At 38.8% G+C, this 21,131-nt stretch overlaps 1 protein-coding gene across 2 annotated transcripts in view; it reads right to left on the bottom strand.

The window, feature by feature from the left end:
* Window positions 1–14,942: 14,942 nt before the first annotated feature.
* The window catches only part of VTA1 (vesicle trafficking 1), a 38,443-nt gene continuing 32,254 nt past the window's right edge, over window positions 14,943–21,131 (bottom strand). For both annotated transcript variants that reach the window (XM_075146017.1, XM_075146018.1), the window contains exon 8: window positions 14,943–16,093. In XM_075146017.1, coding sequence (XP_075002118.1) covers window positions 15,948–16,093 — 146 coding nt within the window. In that variant the 3' untranslated portion in view covers window positions 14,943–15,947. The remainder of the gene's footprint in view (window positions 16,094–21,131) is intronic.

The following is a 21,131-nucleotide window of genomic DNA, read 5'->3' as shown; positions in this document are numbered from 1 at the left end:
CTTGGTTCACTGGATTATAATTTTGGCAAATCTGGTCAAGTTTCACATCCAAAATTGTAATTAGAGAAGATAAACAGAGATGGATCCTGTTAAGAAATAATACGCCAAAATTATAATGGAAAGAACAACTGAAAAAACAGTATTTGCCAATGTGGAATAAGGCTATATATAAAAAAAAATCATATGAAGTGATGTAATTTTCTCCTTCCAGTTTACATATTTTTTGTCTTCTATAAGATGCTCAAGAAAGATACATTCAAGATTATCTGTAAGGAGAGAAAAAAAATCGTCTTTGGTTAGTCTGCTAACTTTTAGGAGAGTTGGCAAAATACAGAAATAAGTGAATCCCTCCACCCAAAGCTAGGCTGCTTTGAACAAGAATGTGGATCTAGAACAAAAAGTGAGAAGTTGTGGAAACCTGTATCCCAGAAGAAAACATAGGGAAATTTTATAGCATGCCAACAATGTTATGGCACAGGCAGAAAACAGCACTCTCCAGGAGTGCCCAAACAGGGATATGCCAGTTGATCATTACAACTTCCATTCCCAAGCAAATCTTGGAAGTGGCAAAATATCTGGAAAAATGTGACACACAAAAGCCTCCATAACATATACATAGTTCTTTTTATACCATGTGCTCTACAGATACCAGACCCTAGTATTGCAAAGCAAATGAACAAAATCATGATAGCCATTGATGACATTTAGTCTGTATAAACTTTGAACCTGTGTTAAAAAAAACTTTAGGAGCACAGTTTAGTAGCTAAAATCTTCAGAACAAATTAAGCCCTAAACCTCTGAACTGATTCTTAAGAGTATTTTTCTGTTTTAATCATCTTTGGGCAATCTGGATGCAAGTTTTCGAGCATCCTCAAATTATTCCCCCCCCATCCCAGGAATTTTTTCCCACTTTTCCTTTACATGCTCTGCAATCACATGTCACCAAAGAATATCTGTTCCCAGACAGATCTCCAAGAACCTACCATTCCTGTAGCAATTATATGGATTCATGGAAATCATGCTTGCAGCAATGCATAAAATGGCATACATATGTATAAGCATGCTACATCTCAGGAGAACGAAGCAAGCCATTCACCAGCAACTCACATAATTTTTTACAACATAATGTTAATTAAAAAAAAGCTACTGACAAGTCTAAAGTACCTGCCATTACTGTTGCCACATTGCAGGGGTGGGATTGGGTTTCTTTTAAACTGTTTATGCGATTTGTTCATGACTCATGGCAACTCCAGGAACCAACAAGCTGGCTGCATGCATGAAACAGTAATTGAAAGCAGAGAGGTAAACAGAAAAAAAAGAATAATTTTTCTTGCACATAAATATTCATATTGCATAATTTTCTCTACACAAAATTCCACATACTTATTGAAAGTTCTGATTTTGTCCCCAGAAAAGTGCTAATTTCATCATTTTAGTGGAAGATCTCTACAGCTCTAGATTCCTCCTCCCATAAGCAGAAAACTTGACATTTAATTTAGATATGACAGAATCAGACATTACTAAGCTGGAGACCAGTGTTCATATGCTGAATTTTATTAGCTTTCTTTTCATGTAGAATCTGACCAGGTCTTTTTTTTTCTCTCCCTGCCTATTTTGATGACACTAATCAAAATGTGTGGTGCTGAGGAAGGGAACCACTGAAGAAATCTTTATTTGCAGTCAACAGCTGAATATTTGCAAGAGATTCCAGGATTTAGGGTGATCATGAAGCCTGCTGGCTTGTTTGCAAATGCCATAACGCAAGTTATGAACCACCACTTGGTGGCAAGTGTAGCATTTAAAGAAATATCAGATAAAAATGGATGTGCTATGCTAACTTTTAAAGTCCCCCTTCCCAAGTGTGAAATACGTTTAAATGTCTACGAGGCAAAATACAAATTTGCATCAACATTTCCCAAACTTTTTACTTCGCCTCTATCTGGTCTAAAATACATTTTTAAGTACAATAGTAGGTAGTTGAGCACTTTAACTTAGTAAAAACTCTGGATACAAAATGTCTGTGCAAATCTCCCTCATTCTGGACCATCAAATGAATCTATGGTGTAATCCACTAAGAAAAATAGTGAATTTTGCTGGGGAAGTTTCCTCTCCCACTTCTACCCTCTCTTACATTTTTCTATTTTGAGAATTCAAATACATAAAACCTCTGGTTTCAATTATATCTAGCTGGAGACAAGTATTAATTACATTAAAAACTATAATTTAATTTACACTTTCAAGAGTTAAGCAAATACTCATCTTATTATGATGCCCACATAGAATAAAAATAGAAGCTTACAGTATTAAAAGCAGAAATTAGCATACGTGTCCCCAGGCCCCTCTACTGCAATAAAGATGTAGACAGTTCAATTTTCAACATTTGTTTTACTTTAGAATCTGGATCCATTTTTCTTTCTTCCATCCACTTCTGTGTGGAAATTTGTGTAGGATGTGCTTTCCAAATAAAGTCTTTTTACTGGGCACTGCCCAGAGCATAGCTGGAAAGAAGGATAAATATGAATGTCCACCCTAAATTTTCAATTATTTTGTATTTCGCATGTGCATTAACTTTATAATTTATATTGCATCTTCATCAACAATATCTTCTATGGTCATTTAAGTGGTGAAAAGGTGTTTTTAAGACACCTAAATGACCATAGAAGATATTGTTGATGAAAGAGATTAGTTACCTATAACTAATTCTAAGATATATATTAACTACAGATACAGCAGCATTAGCTAGCAAATTTCTGTTTTCGACCATGTCCATCCACTCCTTTACAATGGCACATTTCCAGCAGTATCCACCCCATTGTCATACATGGTTCTATCTCTTCCCACGTCACCTTGTTACAGTCTACCGAGAGGACCTCCACACCAATTGCCAATTGCTTGTAGACACTGACAAGAGGACAACCTGAATAAACCTCTCCTATGAACAGAAAAAGAGGAAGCCAATACAGCATTCACGTAGCCTCAGTGCTGTGAATAGGCTTACGGATGAGGACAGACAATGGTTTCAAGTGAAACTCTGATACCCATTTTCAGAAAAAACTTATAGTGAATCCTCAAAGTAGCCTACTCCTCAAAGGATGTAGAACATCAGGTTTGTACCCTAGAAACTGACTCTTTCCTACTCTCCTGACCAGAGGGATAGCTAGTAGAAAAAGCATTTTTTTACAGGAGATAGAAGAGCCCTTTGTCAAAAGGCTGGTAAATCAAAAATACAAAGACAAGATTAAGTCACAGTAAGGATCTTGGCTTTCAATAAAAGGAAAGGCCATCACCAAATGCTTCAAACATAGTAGGAGAGAATACCTGCAGCTACAACCACCAGTTGCACCTTGGCTTCTGTATTCAATGCTTGAGGCACTTTATCCATTGACTCCCAGAAAAGTGAAGAGGACCACCCTCTGGGACAAAGAGGACTCTAATCTGGAATGGTCCTGATCAGGTCTGATTTAATTGAGAAATATAAACCACTGTAGATGACATCTGTGATACTCTTCACTTAAACCTCAAAAATATATTCATGTTTTTGAGGTTTAAGACTGACCTATGTTCATGTTTTTGAGGTTTAAGATTGGCCTGTATTAGGAATAGTGTGGCCAGCAGGAGTAGGGTGGTGATTGTGCCCCTGTACTCGGCACTGGTGAGGCCGCACCTCGAATCCTGTGTTCAGTTTTGGGCCCCTCACTACAAGAAGGACATTGAGGTGCTGGAGCGTGTCCAGAGGAGGACAACGAAGCTGGTGAAGGGCCTGGAGCACAAGCCTTATGAGGAGCGGCTGAGGGAACTGGGGTTGTTTAGCCTGGAGAAGAGGAGGCTGAGGGGAGACCTCATCGCGCTCTACAACTACCTGAAAGGAGGTTGTAGCGAGGTGGGTGTTGGTCTCTTCTCCCAAGTAACTGGCGATAGCACGAGAGGAAATGGCCTCAAGTTGCGCCAGGGGAGGTTTAGATTGGACATTAGGAGAAATTTCTTTACTGAAAGAGTGGTCAGGCCTTGGAACAGGCTGCCCAGGGAAGTGGTGGAGTCACCATCCCTGGAAGTATTTAAAAGACGTGTAGATGAGGCCCTTAGGGACATGGTTTAGTGGGCATGGTGTGTTGGGTTGACGGTTGGACACGATCTTAGAGGTCTTTTCCAACCTGTATGATTCTATGATTCTATGATTCTATGATAGACTCATTTTTGATGACAAGAAATAATTGTAAATTTCCTTTCTCCTAGGCATATTCTGAGCCCGATTTTATTAACAAGTCTAATGAGGTAATGGGAGTCTCATGGGAGGAGTTCTTGAAGAGAAACAAAACAACAAGAGTTCAAATGTAGAGAAGAAAAACTGTTTCATAATTTTGAGCATGTCTGAGGTTACCAGCTGTCAAACACTGGAGACAAATGGCATCTAAAATGACATTAGGTCAAAGAGGCCACTCATAGTACACAGAGGATAAACAATTTGGATTGCATTCTACAAAAAGATCTCCAAACAATTCCTTTATAGCTAGATGTGTAACATCAGAGTTCATATTGGTATCTCCATGGAGGTTCCTGTATGGAGTCTGCAGGAAGTTGCCTGTGTGGGATTTGGGAGATCGAGGGCAAGAGAGCATAGCATATACAATACATTTACTATTTTTTAGAAGGGAGGTCCCCTAGAGACAAAAAGTATCAAGTAGCTATCCTTATAAAAATGACCACCTCACTGTACAGGTGCTAAACATGGTTTCCTTCAAAGGATGATTTCTCACTGCAGTATAAATTTTCTACAGGAATCAAGAGACACACAGAGACATTAATGCATGTGCTCTGGTATCCTCTTGGGAGGTCCAGGGAGTCGTATGACAATAGCTTTGTGCTACTAACATATCCGAATCCCAGAAGAAATTATTTAGCGAGACTTCAAATGTTATCAAATTGTCAGGTGGTTGACAGTCTTCTACTATAAGCAAAGCCACTCAGTTCTTGTTTGTTCACCCTTTTTAAAGGCTGCAGTAGACATGGTGGCTACTGTGTTTGGTCACATGAACAAAACAAGCCTCTTAGACAGTGTTTTGCAGTTTTTGTCAAAGTTCCTAGATATATGAGTATAATGTCAAGTATTTTGAACTTAGCCACCCAGTGAGTGCCAGTCAGACCTTTGTTTTAGTGATGATGGAAGAACCTACCAAGATGTAGCCTGATTCAACATATTATCCTTGCAAAGTACTTCTGCCAGTTGCTTGCCAAAATCTCAGGAAATTACTTTAAATCGAAGTCTTAATAGAGAAAGAGTTTCAGAAAAATGGCTGATAGTCTCAGGTCTTCTCTAGAATGCCCTACAAAGAGAAAGCCTCTTCAGTCTCTAAAAACATTATGTCTGGAAAACTCAAGGTTCCCACTCTGTGTTTTGCATTTCCCTTTTCTAAAGGCTTGAATGTGAAAGGGCTTTTAAGTTGGGAGGCATAAACAGACATTTTCTCTTGGGAGCTCTTGAGTCCTTACATTTTACATAGCTGAGGACTAAAAAGACAAGGAAGTTGACTGAAGATCAAGAAATTTCTAGACAGGAGACTAACAGAACACGAGACATTGAGAGCGAATGCTTGTAGAAAGTAATCTTACTTTTAATCTAAGACTGGAGCTGTGTGAACCAAGGGAAGAAAAAAGAAAGTGGGCTGTTCTGAGGCTTGTCCTGAAGATTTGCACAGTGCACAGATGTTGGTGGCAGCATCTGTGTCTATAGTGACTGGAAAGAGTGATCAAAGCAGTCAAAAGAGGCAAGATGCTCTCTGAAAAGATGAACTGACAGAGGAAGAAGTTGTGGAATTTCAGTAGACAGTAATCTTGATAGGTATTTCCATTGTCAGAAGCTGAAGAAATCTCAAGTGCTAGAAATGCAGTAGCAAGGTGTTTAGCATACTCCAGTGTGCTTAGGTTCAAAGAGCTTAGCAATTTGACCAAATACACATGGATCTGTAAACCTGACATATACAGGTAGAAACATTTATAAACAGATTACTTCACAGAAAGCTGACTGAACAAATATTACACAGTTACTATGAAGAGTGGCTGTAGAAAGAAACTTTCACATTTTACGGTGTTTGTATCTCATTTGAGCTTCCGCAGGGACAACTGCTAACTACTCCAAAGAGTCTGTGGGACAAATACATCATCTAAAGCTGTGTGGTAAGGGGAAGAAAGCTTCAACAGTGTTCACAACGCTCTCTTCGAAAGAGAGCTGAATGTTCTGATTTAGGTAGGTGGCTGAGAGTGAACAAGAATAGAAGTTGCCCTCTTTTGTGACCGCCTGCAGTGTACATGGCAGGGCCTGTACTGGGGGGCTTGTGCATGTTCCTGCAGGTGCTGCTGAGAATAAAAATTTCTTAGCTAATAGGACCTGTGTTTAGACATATCTGTACCATAAAATATACTGATAGAGCCTTCAAAGGAGCACTGTCCTCTTCTGCAAGTCTAGTGCAATTTGGTTCAGGAAGATTTATCATTATTATTTTGTATAAAGTACAAATAAAACCTCAGCATTTCCCAACAGAAAACATAAAAGGAAAAAAGTCAAGACTTCTGTCTTAAAATCTGTCAGTATAAAGATTATGAGATTAGAACCCCCACACTGGAGAACTAACAGCATACCACACTTGGATCCATTAAAGCCAATGCCATTGTTCTAGCTATATTTTACTGACCAACAAGCAAAGCTTTCCACCCGAACACAGCAAACACTTATGTACATGAGTACTCTTACTGCCTCAATAGGACCATTCACATGGGTGAAGTTACTCAGGCAAGTAAGTGTAGGACAAAGACCAGATGTGTGTAAAGCTTCTATTATCTAAGGGCTGCTGAGCTGAAGTGCAGCAGTCATGAGTACCAGCATGCCTGTTTTAGTTTTACAAATACAGATTTAATATCCATACTGAATAAAGTATTTTTCCCAAGACTGTGCTGATACACTTGACTACCTTCAGCACAAAAGAAATACTTGCTGTTTTTTACAACAGCTTACAGGGATTTCAGTATGGGCTAGTTCCTGCAAAGCTATATTCACACCAAGAGATATGGCCTCTATTTTGAGCAGTGCCATATCTTGACAATATGCTATACATCTAAATCATTGATAAGCTTTTCATATTGCAATTTTAAAAGGTATCTGCATTCAGAAACATGCAGACTGTAGATATTCTTCCACAGTCACAAGCAAACATACAGTAGGTATTGAATTCATACAATGCATAAAAATCTCTTCATTCTGCCCCACACTCACTATTATTCACAAAATGCTTACAATGCATCATAACAAACATTAGAACTAATAAAGACAAAATGATGTGTCACTGAAAAACACTGGGAGAAGTCAGGTCATCACAATGGTCCTGCAATACCTTTTTTTACAGTAACATTTCCAGGTATTTTGGGAGATGGATCATTACTCAAGGTTGAGCAGAAGCCAGAAAAACCTTTCCAAACCTCACTGACTGACAAACTGAAATTTTAACTCTAGAACCACTTCAATCTTGCAATCCAATCCAATCCACAAATTGATCAAGATGTCTTAAAATAAATTAATGCTTTGTCCCTAATGCCTCAAGAAAACCATTCCATAACTAGACTTAATCTTTTTTCAATAGATAAGATCATCATTATCTCAGTAACCCTTCTTTGCATCTCTTACTAGTAAATAACTTATATCAACAATGATCAGAATCAAACACAGTATTGTAAATGACAGCATACTTACTCTCTGTACTGAAACAATCGCATCCAACACATCCTAAATTCGGATTAGCCCGCTGAACTGGGTGAGGCTGATCAGAATTACTTCAGCTTCCAATATCCTAATTTTTATTTTAAAAAAATTTCAAAATCCAACATTTTAAGATTTCCATTAGATATTACTACTCTGTATAAATTGCTGCCCATGACTTACAACTACACTGTCTACGTATCTCAGATCTCCTCATTCCTGCCCACTGTCCCCTAAATTATCCTATCAAGGTTTTTTTCCATTTCTTCTGTTCTCATTATACATCTTCTATCACTTCCTTCTCCAAGTGATAGAGGAGCTAATGAGGAGAGGTGCTATGCTGGACCTTAGTCTCACCAACAAGGAGGGGCTGGTGGGGAATGTGAAGCTCAAGGGCAGCCTTGGCTGCAGTGACCATGAAATGGTGGAGTTCAAGATCTTTAGGGCACTGAGGAGGGTGCACAGCAAGCTCACTACCCTCGACTTCAGGAGAGCAGACTTTGGCCTCTTCAGGGATCTGCTTGGTAGAATGCCATGGGATAAAGCTCTGGAGGGAAGAGGCCCCCAAGAAAGCTGGTTAATATTCAAGGATCACCTCCTCCAAGTTCAGAAGCGGTGCATCCCAACAAAGAGGAAGTCAGGCAAAAACGCCAGGAGGCCTGCATGGATGAACAAGGAGCTCCTGGACACACTCAAACACAAAAAGGAAGCCTACAGAGGGTGGAAGCAAGGACAGGTAGCCTGGGAGGAATACAGAGAAATTGTCTGAGCGGCCAGGGATCAGGTTAGGAAAGCTAAAGCCCTGATAGAATTAAATCTGGCCAGGGACGTACGTCAAGGGCAAGAAGAAAAGCTTCTATAGGCATGTCGGGGATAAAGGGAAGGCTAGGGAAAATGTGGGCCCTCTCCGGAACGAAACGGGAGACCTGATTACCTGGGATATGGAGAAAGCTGAGGTACTCAATGACTTTTTTGCCTCCATCTTCACCAGCAAGTGCTTGAGCCTTATCGCCCAAGCTGCAGAAGGCAAAGGAAGGAGTGGGAGAATGAAGAGCTGCCCACTGCAGGAGAAGATCAGGTTCAAGATCATCTAAGGAACCTGAAGGTGCACATGTCCACGGGACCTGATGAGATCCATTCATGGGTCCTGAAGGAACCGGCAGATGAAGTTGCTAAGCCACTATCCATCGTATTTGAGAAGTCATGGCAGTCCGGTAAAGTTCCCACTGACCGGAAATGGGGAAACATAACCCCCATTCTTAAAAAGGAAAAAAAGGAAGACCCGGGGAACTACAGGCCAGTCAGTCTCACCTCTGTGCCTAGGAAGGTCATGGAACAGATCCTCCTGGAAGCTATGCTAAGGCACAGGGAGGACAGGGAGGTGATTCAAGACAGCCAGCATGGCTTCACCAAGGGCAAGTCCTGCCTGACCAACCTAGTGACCTTCTATGATGGAGCGACTACATCAGTGGACATGGGAAGAGCTACAGATGTCATCTATCTGGACCTCTGTAAGGCCTTTGACACGGTTCCCCTCAACATCCTTCTCTCTAAACTGGAGAGATATAGATTTGATGGGTGGACTGTCCAGTGGATGAGGAATTGGTTGGATGGCCACATCCAGAGGGTAGTGGTCAACGGCTCAATGTCCAGATGGAGACTGGTGACAAGTGGTGTCCCACAGGGGTCCATATTGGGAACAATACTGTTTAATATCTTCATCAATGACACAGACAGTGGGATCGAGTGCACTCTCAGCAAGTTTGCAGATGACACCAAGCTGAGTGGTGCAGTTGACATGCGTGAGGGACGGGATGCCATCCAGAGGGACCTGGACAAGCTTGAGAAGTGGGCCTGTGTGAACCTCATGAGGTTCAACAATGCCAAGGGCAGGGTCCTGTACCTGGGTCGGGGCAACCCCCAGTATCAATACAGGCTGGGGGATGAAGGGATTGAGAGCAGCCCTGCTGAGAAGGACTTGGGGGTACTGGTGGAGGAAAAGCTGGACATGAGCTGACAATGAGCGCTCGCAGTCCGGAAGGCCAACCATATCTTGGGCTGCATCAAAAGAAGCATGGCCAGCAGGTCGAGGGAGGTGATTCTGCCCCTCTACTCTGCTCTGGTGAGACCCCACCTGCAGTACTGCATCCAGCTCTGGAGCCCTCAGCACAAGAAAGACATGGACCTGTTGGAGTGGGTCCAGACGAGGGCAACGAAAATGATCAGGGGGATGGAACGCCTCTCCTATGAAGAAAGGCTGAGAGAGTTGGGGTTGTTAAGCCTGGAGAAGAGAAGGCTTTGGGGAGACCTTATTGCAGTCTTTCAGTACTTAAAAGGGGCTTAGAAGAAAGGTGGCGGCAAACTTTTTAGCAGGGCCTGTTGCGACAGGACAGGGGGAATGGTTTTAAACTAAAAGAGGGTAGATTTAGACTAGGTATAATGAAGAAATTTTTTACAGTGAGGGTGGTGAAACACTGGAACAGGTTGCCCAGAAAGGTGGTAGATGCCCCATCCCTGGAAACATTCAAGGTCAGGTTGGATGGGGCTCTGAGCTACCTAATCTAGTTGAAGATGTCCCCGCCCATGGCAGGGGGGTTGGACTAGATGACCTTTAAAGGTCCTTCCAATCCAAACTATTCTATGATTCTATGATTCTGTAACATTCTCATTACATATTAATGACTTCTCTGCCTCTCCTAAAAACTCTATTTATTTTGGGAACTTGTTACCATAATCAACTCTTGTCTTGTCATTAGTTGTCAGGATTACAAAAATCCTGACTATATTAAGAAGTGTTAAATCTAAAGAAACCCATTTTACAGATGGGTTAATTGAGGCAAAGAAAAGTTGACAATTTCACCAACTGCTTAGCTGGAGGTCTCCAAACTCCTAGAGATCAGTTTGTTGGGCTCTGATTGGGAATATGGCTCTGAGCAGAGTTAATTTCCACATATTCTTCTTTAAATATTGTAGTCATATTGCTGCCAAAGAGCCTTTTGGAGGGAAGCTCCGGAGGCAAGTACAATCGCTACATTTTTCTCCACAGCATATACCAGGTAAAACCCAGACCTATTAATCTTCCCAAATTACCTGAGAATGTCTAAACATGTGGGCTATCACTCATACTTAGCATTGTATTCAACCACAACAACCTCCCCTCTAGCTATGGGAACACCACAGAATAAATACAGACAGTGAAAAAGGAGAGGCAAATCAAACCAGGAAGGAAAGCACAAAATCAGGAAATAGCATTTTAAGGACAAACATGGATCTCTGTAATTCTCTACTGATACCACGCAGTTATTTATGCAGTGTCCTAAGTTCTCCAAAAGGGCCACATCAAATCAATTTTAGTTATTTAATAAATATATTTAATGAGTGCAAAGGTTCCAAGGATGAGAAGATCTTCCCCCCTCCATTTTCAGAATGCTGTCAACTTGTTTTTTTTTCCTTCCCTTTTAGAGATAGATAATCTCTGCTATCATTTCCTCAACTAGGTTAACTTTCTCCTGGGCTATAACTCACATTTTTCCTACTTTGCGGTAAAAAAAGTGGGGTTTTTTGTCATTCTAGTGCTCCTCCCCACCTCTCCTATCTTACTGTAATGCTTTGCCTTAAGATCAAGCTTTTTTCTCATCTCTTTCAAGGTTCTAAAGAAATCAGCCAACAACTCTAACCTCATTCCAGTCACTGCTCTCATCCCATGTGGGATTGTATTTCTTCCATTTTCTTCTGCAATCATTTCTGTGCCCCCTCCCATTCTGTGGAGAGTGTGATTTCTTTTTCTCCCCTAGCATATGCCTCCACTCTCTTTCAAGTTTATTTTCAATGCTCTTATTTACAAAGTTCCTATTCTGAGATCATTTAGGGCATTACATTCAGAATGATCTCTATGATCAGACTGTTCCAATACTCTTGTAAGTCAAAAAGAGCTCTGCTGGCAACATAATATTCTTTTCTTGCTGATAGTGAAATATCTAATGCAAATTCATGTTTTCTCCAGTTCTCGTTACTACAGCTGTGCACTGAAAGGTGGCGACGCAATAAGAAAAAAGCATTGCTCCTTTTCCCTACAAACTTGGTTAAAATTCCAGCATTTAAAAATAGGTACTCTGAGGTGATTGTGAAGAACAGTTGCTGTCAGTATCAGGATGCTTGGTGGTTTAAAAACTTAGCATCAAGCTTTAGGTTTTCCTAATTCAGATATCCAGGCTCAGGCTCTAATGCCATAAACCACACAACAAAGGATATTTTAAAAGAAAGCAAGAATGATACTTTACAAGCAAGGGCACTTTCCAATCTCAATCAGAACATTACAACAAAGACTTTACAATAACAGAAACTATCTTTGATCTTTTGTAAACCTAACTTCCTCTAAATTTGTGTTCTCATTCTTTTTGTACCAGGCTCCTATTTTACTGTTGCCATGAAAAAGGAGAAAATCAAAGATCATTCATTTGGAATACTGCACAAATAAAAGCTAACTTTTGGCACTATACTAGTTCATTTAAAGTTTAGCATTAAGAACATTTGTCAGCAGTATCTATATATTTGCATCTGACATTTTCCCAATACTTGTAAGCAAGGTACTAATTATGTTTTTTGGAAGGCATTCTTATAGCCCACCATTGAATGCATTACATTATAAATACACAGACACGTGTCTGCACACACACCACCACCCCCCCACCCTGCCCCAATCCTACTTCAGACACTAAGTTTCTCTGTTGTTAATTTCTCGTAGGTAAGTATTAAATAGCATCAAATACTACAATTACAATCACATTCTGGAATATGATCATACTTAAGTCTGTGCTTCTGAAACTTCACTTACAAAGGACATCATTAAAAATTCCACCTGAAATGACTGCAACAATTTGAAAAAAACACCTCCAGTGTGAGTAAATCCAATTAGTACACATTTGAAAAAATCTCCACCATTTCATAAACAATGACCTGCTCCGCAAGACACTTTTCAAAGACTTTTGTAGGAATCCTGAAGTATAATACGGAACTTTCCCTGCAGAGAGGTGAAAGTATAAAGAACTGCAAAAACATTAAGTAATACCAAAAGCCTTTTAAGTAACAAATGTTGAATAGATTTACTAAAATTCTAGCTTACATAAGCAACAAAACTGAACATGGAATATCTGACAAAAAACGCTTCTTGCTCTTTTCTTAAGATTGAGAAGATTGGGAACTCACAATCCAAAGGAGAAAGGCATGGAGCCAGCAATCATAATGAAGAAGAGTGAGTTGTCGGCTGTAGCATGGAACAAAAGTGGTACTCTCCTTTATATAATACTGTACTCGTACATGTTGGGAATTGGTTTAAGAGGAGCTATGGGTTGATACTTTATCATTCAGAGTGGCTGTAAAATAAATCAGTCAACGCTTAAAGCTCACACAATATTTAACAATGGAGCCATAAATTCCAGTGCCTAGCACAAATTCCAATTTGGAATAATTACAGGCTATCTACCTACATTCTCCTGACATTTTCAAATATGTACGCTTTTTGAACTGTTCTGCAACATCGGTTTGTACTTTCGGGCTATCTGCCACATTTAAAGCTGTCCCAGAGGCTATACTTAATGGAACGGAAATGTTTTGCTAGAGTTTACTTTAGGCATCAGTTTGGATGATAAATACTCAGAGTCTGTTGCATCAAATGTTAGCAGCTTAAAGATGTGACTTCAAACATGGTCTGATGGGCTGTTACAAAACTTCTCAATTAAAAAATAAATGATCAGAGCAAAATAATTTTATGCAAAATAAAACTCAATTGCTAATTCAGGTATTGTGGTCTGAAGGACAGTATTAGGATATGTTTAATTTTACAGAATTCATGAGAATTTTATATGATAAATCTTCTAAACGCTAATTTATTTTCAGAAAGAATGTCCTTAGCTTCTCTAAGAAATTCTCTAAGAAATTCTTAAACTTTTGTATTAGCATTTTCATCTCCATTCCCCTCAGAAACACTTATTTTAATTTCTTTCTAGGCAGAAGAAGGTTACACATTTGTAAATGATCACTCAAAAAAATTGCTTATGGCTTTTTCATTGCTTATCACTTTTTCACTAATGATTCCCTGGTTTCCTAAAGGAACCTAAAGATTCAACATAATCATGGTCAACAGACAATCTTTTACACACTTTAAGAAATACTTAAATTTTCATTTGCAATCTTCTTAGTTATGTACTTCCATTTCATATCATTCAATCACCAAAAAAATAATATCAATTTTAATTGAAAAGCCTCAAATTAATACAGTATTATATCATAGCTTGCTTATTTTGCCATGTAATACAAAAGCCCCGACGTTCTTTTAATTATTTTATAAATAGAAAGAGGAAAACTGACTTTCCTCCTTCAAGTGCTGGGGACTGAAGCTGGTATTAGTAAATAGTGGTATGATCCCCAAATGAAAGCAACTTCTGATTTTTTTATAGCAATGAATATATATATTTCTACATGGATCAACGTTCTGCATCCTTCTTTCAACTGAAAAGCAGCTTTTCCAATCACAGTGTAACACCACAATAATATACATGGAATAATTTACAGTAGTTCAGTTTGATACTGAAGTGCATGAAGCCCTGTACAAAACACAGGCTTACTGCCCAGGTCTGTACAGCATTACTGTCAAAAAAGTTTCAGACTGATTTATTCTAAATTTCCCAAAACAATTAAAATCTAATCCAAATCACTGTCCAGATTACCATGCTATCCCATATCAGAAAGCAACACAAACAATACCAGATGTTTTATCTGTTAAATCTCAGTCAACTAAAATGCTTAAGCATACATTTACAAGTTTCATACTACCCTTTTCAAACCTGCTGTCACAGACTGTACACTCTTAAAAGGATATGTCCAGCTAAACTTTAATGCATGCTTATGTTTGGTTTTCTTTTCCTCATATTTTTGCTTTGAATATCAGACTTATTTTAGTCACTGCCAAACGGTGCAGCTATAAAGAATATGTGGACTTGATCTGGCAGCTTGGAAAGAAAGACAGGTCAGATAATATGTCATTAAAATTATTACATAAATCAGTCATGCTTTATGGTGTACTCAATTACTATGTCACGTCAGTTAGAAGACTACTTATTCTTTCTTTTAAACAGCATGGATGGATTTTTAACAATCAAGAGCTCTATAATTGCAGGGCAGATCTCATAAAGACTCAAAATTCAGTTTCCAAGATACTTTAATTAAATCCCAAGTCCAAAAAGTCTCCATAACAAAGCAGACAGGAGGAATATTAGCTGGAAATACGAAGCTTTATGACACTAATACCAGAGATGAACCTATACTGCTTTAATGGCTGAAGAACAGGCCTTTTTTTCAGCCTCTTAAAAAGATGGAACAGTTACGAAGTAAATCTCCCTAAAAGTTAACGTTGTTTAGAATCTCTGCCTCTGGTTTCAGGATCATCTCTGATAAATATTAGTACTTTCTCTTAATTACCCATACATATACAAAATTGTAAGTGTGCACACAAAAGGAGCAAGAACCAATAATCAAGAATACATGTAGCAGTCCATACAGTTGTGGGGGATCGGATTGGAACACCATCAAAATGACTCTCTCTGAAATACCAAGAGATGTTTTTTCCAGCATGTTTTAAAATGAAATACAAATGTCCTCAAGTCTCCCTCAACTTTGACTTATGTCTCAGATAATACCCAAATAATTTATGTATAGAAAAAAGCCCTTCCCATTGTGGAACTGTCAGCCTTCTCACATGCTTTCATTTCAGGAGGAAAGCCCTAATCTTAGTTACCATTTTAAAGCTATTATACTTATTAAATAATTGTTTGAAATAATAAAATCAGAGTAAGAATTTTAACAGAACATTCTTATGCTCAAGTTTTTTACAGATTTAGCATTTTCCCATTCTGATAATGTAAATATTGCAAGATGAATTCTAACTCTTGAGCAGTGTTCACAGTACTTTCTTCAGTATTTTGCTTACATCAAGCCACTGCATTCATATGTTTCTAGCTCCACTGTTTGTAAAATGAAAACGGAGATTCCTACTGTACCATTAATTGCTAATCTGACACTGAAAGAGTGATTTCATTGTCACGGGTGATGGGATTGAGAACTTCTGTATAATTCCACTCCCCTAACAGGTACAGTAATAAGCTGTTAGTTCTTTAGGCAAAAGACACGAATCTGTTGGATAAAGGCTTCATTCTCTGCCCGTAATCAGTAACTTGAGGGCCTTCTGTAGATTCTGCACAGCAGTGCTCACATCTTCATATTGCAAAGCACTGCCAGCATATTTGCAATATTTTTGAGCTCTGGCAAAGTCCTCTGGAGTCAAACGGACTTCCCCTGCAAAAACATAAGTATTACAAAGTTACTATAAAAGAAATCTGACTGAGGCTTCCTTTCACATGATTTCTGTGTTTTACTTATATTTGCGGTAATATTATGAAAGCCAGGCTAATATTTGTGGTAATATTACAAAGACCAAGCTACGGTGTTTCTTCTGTTCATTTTTCTTTCCTTTCCTATAATGTTTAACTTCTTTGGCATATGAAAAATATAAGAGGACCTTTCTAAACACTGGTATTTGTATGACCCAGTGCTTTTCAAAAGTAAGTCAATACCTTTGAGAAAGATCTGCTCTTCATCTAAGGCAGCAAAGGAGAGCTTTTTAATGACAATAAGTTAGCTGTAATCATATTACAACCTGCAAGAATCAAGGACAGTGGTTTTTGTGTTTACAGTATAATTACTTTGCTCTCTTCTTCCGGAATAATATGTAGTTAGAAACTGTTCCTTCTCAACTGGAATAACTTTTCAAAATGTAGAAGCATTTCTCACTGGCATGTTTTTGCATATTTTATATTTCTGTTTTATCCAAGTAATGTTTATGTTTCCAATTTTATGCAAGATGACTGAAAATACAATTGATCTCATTAAATGTGCCCATTTTTGTAATACCAGGGAACACTAGCAAAAAATTTTCTCACCATATAGTATAAAACAATTAACTGTTATTTATTAATCAGAATATTTTCTTGACATAAGTTAAAACATTGGGAATCCTGCAATGCTCACACACATGCATTCAGTCTTCCAGAAAGCATAGCAGGGACTTATGCCCTAACTGGCAGAAGATTTAATATGTGAATAGCATCACTGATGTGTGCATAAAATAAAGCACAGTTATGTTACTGTCCCTCCTTCCACCCACAAATTCACTAGGAGTTTTAAGGCTAATCCCATGCCACTCCAATAACCTATGGATAAATTATAAAACCTTTACTCATGTTCTTTCAGAACAACTTAACTTGTAAAAGACTGATTTTTAGGGACACGGATAAATAATTATACGCAATACTAAAGAACTATGTTTTTATTTAATAGATTTCCCACACAGCATCTTATAAGCAATGAACAGATTTCACAGATTAAGAAAAAATGCATTTTAAAATGCACCATAGATTTTATATAACATATAAAAGTACAGCTTTCTAATTCTAAGCAAGGACATTAATATACTTAAATGCATTTTTTATGGTACAATTTCAGTTAGCTGGATCCCTTTCTTTCAAAATAAAACCTGTTAGCAATACTGTGAGAACGTTTACTAAAGAATCTCAGTTCTTATCAGAAAAAGTCTATTATATTTGCTTTTCCTTTCCTCAATCTTATTATTTAAGAACAGCTTTTGAACAAATAAAACGGAAAACCTGGGAATATTAAAAACTAGACTGGTCTGCTGGTTTTCAAAACAACCCTACCCCAATAAAAAGCAGAAGGGTAAGCGCTCTTAAGATTAATTTTACCAATTTTTAAAATATACTCTAGAAGTCTACTTATTTTCCCTTCAGTAAGTAAATATAACCACAAAATAACTGTTGAATATTGAGGCATATGACAACTTGGTGGGCTCATTATCATTGCAATGTATATTAGTTTTCTGCTGAATAAATGAAGCCACATTAAATCTCTTAAAATACATACACATGTGAGTAAATACACGTGAGGGAGTGCATAAACACAGGCACACACTTAGGTTATTTTGTAACCTAAATAAAGTCACAGACTAAAAGCAGCTGGGGTCAATCTGTGACCACATTACTGAACATCTTTAAGAAATTAAGACGACCAAGTTCCCCTCAAAGTGGCTTTATGCTATGATGCCAAAAGAAACTACAAAATCATTCTTTAAAAACTGGCCAAGGCATCAGTCCAGTATTCAACTAATTTATTGGAAGGAAGCCTAAATTCACCAGTCTAATCTTATTTTTACAGTATGAGCTCTATTAATGTTTTGCTGGCATAAAGCCTTATTTATTATGAAATCTACTTCAGATGCTATTATGACATAACTTGAGGGAAAAAAGTTAACAACTTCAAATTTATAAACCAAGGTTTACACAGTAAGGGTGTTGATCTTTTGATGTGCTCAGTGGGCTCAGCTCCTACTGAAGTCAGCACTTCACAATGGACAAGCAGAATAGAAATAAAACAGCTCTGTGTTACCAAGTTTTCAAAATAATATACAACTTAACTATAATGTCTGTACATACATCAAAGGTATAACCACAAAAGTTAGCAACTGAATTCAATTTACACATTCTAAGAGTTAAGCAGCTTTGGAGAAAAGGAAAGCAGCTTTGCAGGAAAGGACCTGGGGGTCCTGGCGGACACCAATTTGTCCATGAGCCAACAATCTGCCCTTGCGGCAAAGATGGCTAATGGCATCCTGGGCTGCATTAGGAGGAGTGTTGCCAGCAGGTGGAGGGAGGTGATCCTTCCCCTGTATTCAGCGCTAGTGGGGCCACACCTGGAGTAGTGTGTCCAGTTCTGGGTTCCTCACTACAAGAGACTGACATCCTGGAAAGAGTCCAGCAAAGGGCCAAAGATGATGAAGGGACTGGAGCACCTCTCATATGAGGAGGGGCTGAGAGAGCTGGGACTGTTCAGCCTGGAGAAGAGAAGGCTCAGGGGATCTTATCAATCTATATAAGTACCTGAAGGGAGGGTGCATAGAGGACAGAGCCAGGCTCTTTTCAGTGGTGCCCAGTGACAGGACCAGAGGTGGTAGGCACAAACTGAAATGCAGGAGGGTACTGTCTGAACATCAGGAAACACTCTTTACTGTGAGGGTGATCGAGCACTGGCACAGGTTGCCCAGAGAGGTCGTGGAGTTTCCATCCTTGGAGAGATTCAAAAGCTTCTCTTTTGAATTAACAGTGACATTTTTTCTCAAACGTCTTCCTTCAATGCTGCAAATTAAACCATGGGGAGAGTGCAGGGGCAGGGGGAGACACAAAGGACATGTTCCTGAGCAACCCATTTTACAGGACCCTTGTTTGAGCAGAGGGGTTGGACCAGATGACCTCCAGAGGTCCCTTCCAACCTCAACCATCCTGTGACTCTGAGCTCTAAAAACGCCCAACAACATTGAGATGGGAGAATTATACTGTATTTATCCTGAAACAAACCTGCCTCTGTGGTGATCTGAAATTATTAGCACAGTAGTTGTATTTATTACTGAAATATGACAGATATATGGAATCCATAACTAATGTCAACAAGCATGATTCTTTTAGTTTAAGAGGAACACAAAATGAAAACCAAAAGACGATTTGACTAGAGATGCTGAAAACCACATTGGGAAAAAAAGCAGTTTTAGAATGAAAATAGTATCCTTTTCTATCCATCAGATGTTTTTCCTTTTTATGAAGTTGGCCAAACACAAGGCAGCTAATTTAAGTATATTTTAATAATGCAACTTGGTGTATAGAAACAGTGATGGCAAAGGTAACTGAAACGATTTTTGAAACAAGATGCTCTTTTTTCCCATTAAAGCACTTAAAATATTAAAAATATAAATCCTCAAAGATTTCTTCTTAAGATCATGAAAACACGTAAAATGTCAAATTATTATTTCTACTTTGTGTGTAGAAAACCAAACATTATTACACACACCACTAGAATGGACAAATGGTTTCTCTATACTATGCCACCTGTGGAAGGGAGCATGTGGTAATGTAAGAATATTTTATAAAAACTCTGTGTAGCACAACCATGAATGCGTTTAGTGTTAGCAAAATCTAGGGGTAATAAATTTTTAAAGCAAACTACACTAGAGAAGCGCATGCACACATTATACAAAGCTGCTGTGTAGCTCTACATTCTGTTGTCAGAGACATTAACCAATGCTTAATTGCATAAGCTTTGACACCTTCAAAAGTCAATGTTAAACTCTGAAACCTGTTCCCACAAGACAGGACAATTATCGAAGGATTCACACTGACTACAATCAAAGGAATACTGTTACTTTAACTTAATTTTCTTTTGATAAAATATTCCACTCTTCTCCACCAAAAGTTTCTCTCCCATCATAGCATTAATCAAATTGCTTCTCCCATGTTATGGGCCAGAAAGAAAATTAATAATTTATTTTAAAAATATACAGTTGATCTTACTACCAGAAAGAGTCTTGCAGGAATATATGGAATATCCTGTTTGGCTATGCCTATACTAGTACATTCAACAGTGCCAGGGAATGCGTCTCAGCACTCACAGTTGACTGTCTACACTGTCAAACTGCTGGAACAGACTCCAGTATGGTTTTGGCCCATGCAAACTAGCACTTTCCCAAACAATTCCTGGGCACGACTTGTGGTTAGAGTAGGCTAGAGACCGTTCAATACTGGCAGCCTTCACAAACTACCTTTAGAAGGTTTAAAAGTTTACTAGTATGGATGTGAGTGCTTCTGTGCCAGCTGTTCTCAGTGTCAAATATTTATAGGCACATTTAATTTATTAGTATAGACACAGACACCATGTCTAAATCACGGAGCAAGTGTACTTTGCACTGTGCTAGCTTTATGGATCTACTAGAGGGCAACACTGATCCTTCCTTCCTGTCCAAAGGAAACTTCAGTTCTATAGGAAAGGTGCATACCGAAGTCTAACCTCAATATGCAGCCAGGATCTAGCCTGAATATGTATATTACAACTCAAGAACTGGGGAGGGCTCCTGGGTCCACAGTTTAGTACGTCTGTTGTGAGATACAGGCATTTCTAAATCTACTTACAGGTCAGGGAACAAGGTTACTATAGAACAGAGTAGTGTTGGCATAAAAAGGACTCCTCAGTAGCATGAGGAGAAGACATCTGCCGTTACTCTTACACGTAGGGCAAGAGTAGGGAGGATGCTTTGGCTAATTACCAGGCATGCATGACAGGATGGTGACAGGCAAGGACAAACACTTCCCATTGCTCTCAAGCCGCTTAATACTATGCACGCAAACAAAACTGTTACTGTAACTCTGCTGACTGGCATATCCCTTATACCCTCTCAAACTCCTGCATAACTGACAGCATATTTTCTAAGCTTTCAGAA

The sequence above is a fragment of the Calonectris borealis genome, chromosome 3 (assembly GCF_964195595.1).
Source record: "Calonectris borealis chromosome 3, bCalBor7.hap1.2, whole genome shotgun sequence".
In the NCBI taxonomy this organism is placed as follows: domain Eukaryota; kingdom Metazoa; phylum Chordata; class Aves; order Procellariiformes; family Procellariidae; genus Calonectris; species Calonectris borealis.
The sequence above is the reverse complement of the archived record's forward strand: the minus strand, read 5'-3'. Positions and strand labels throughout refer to the sequence as shown.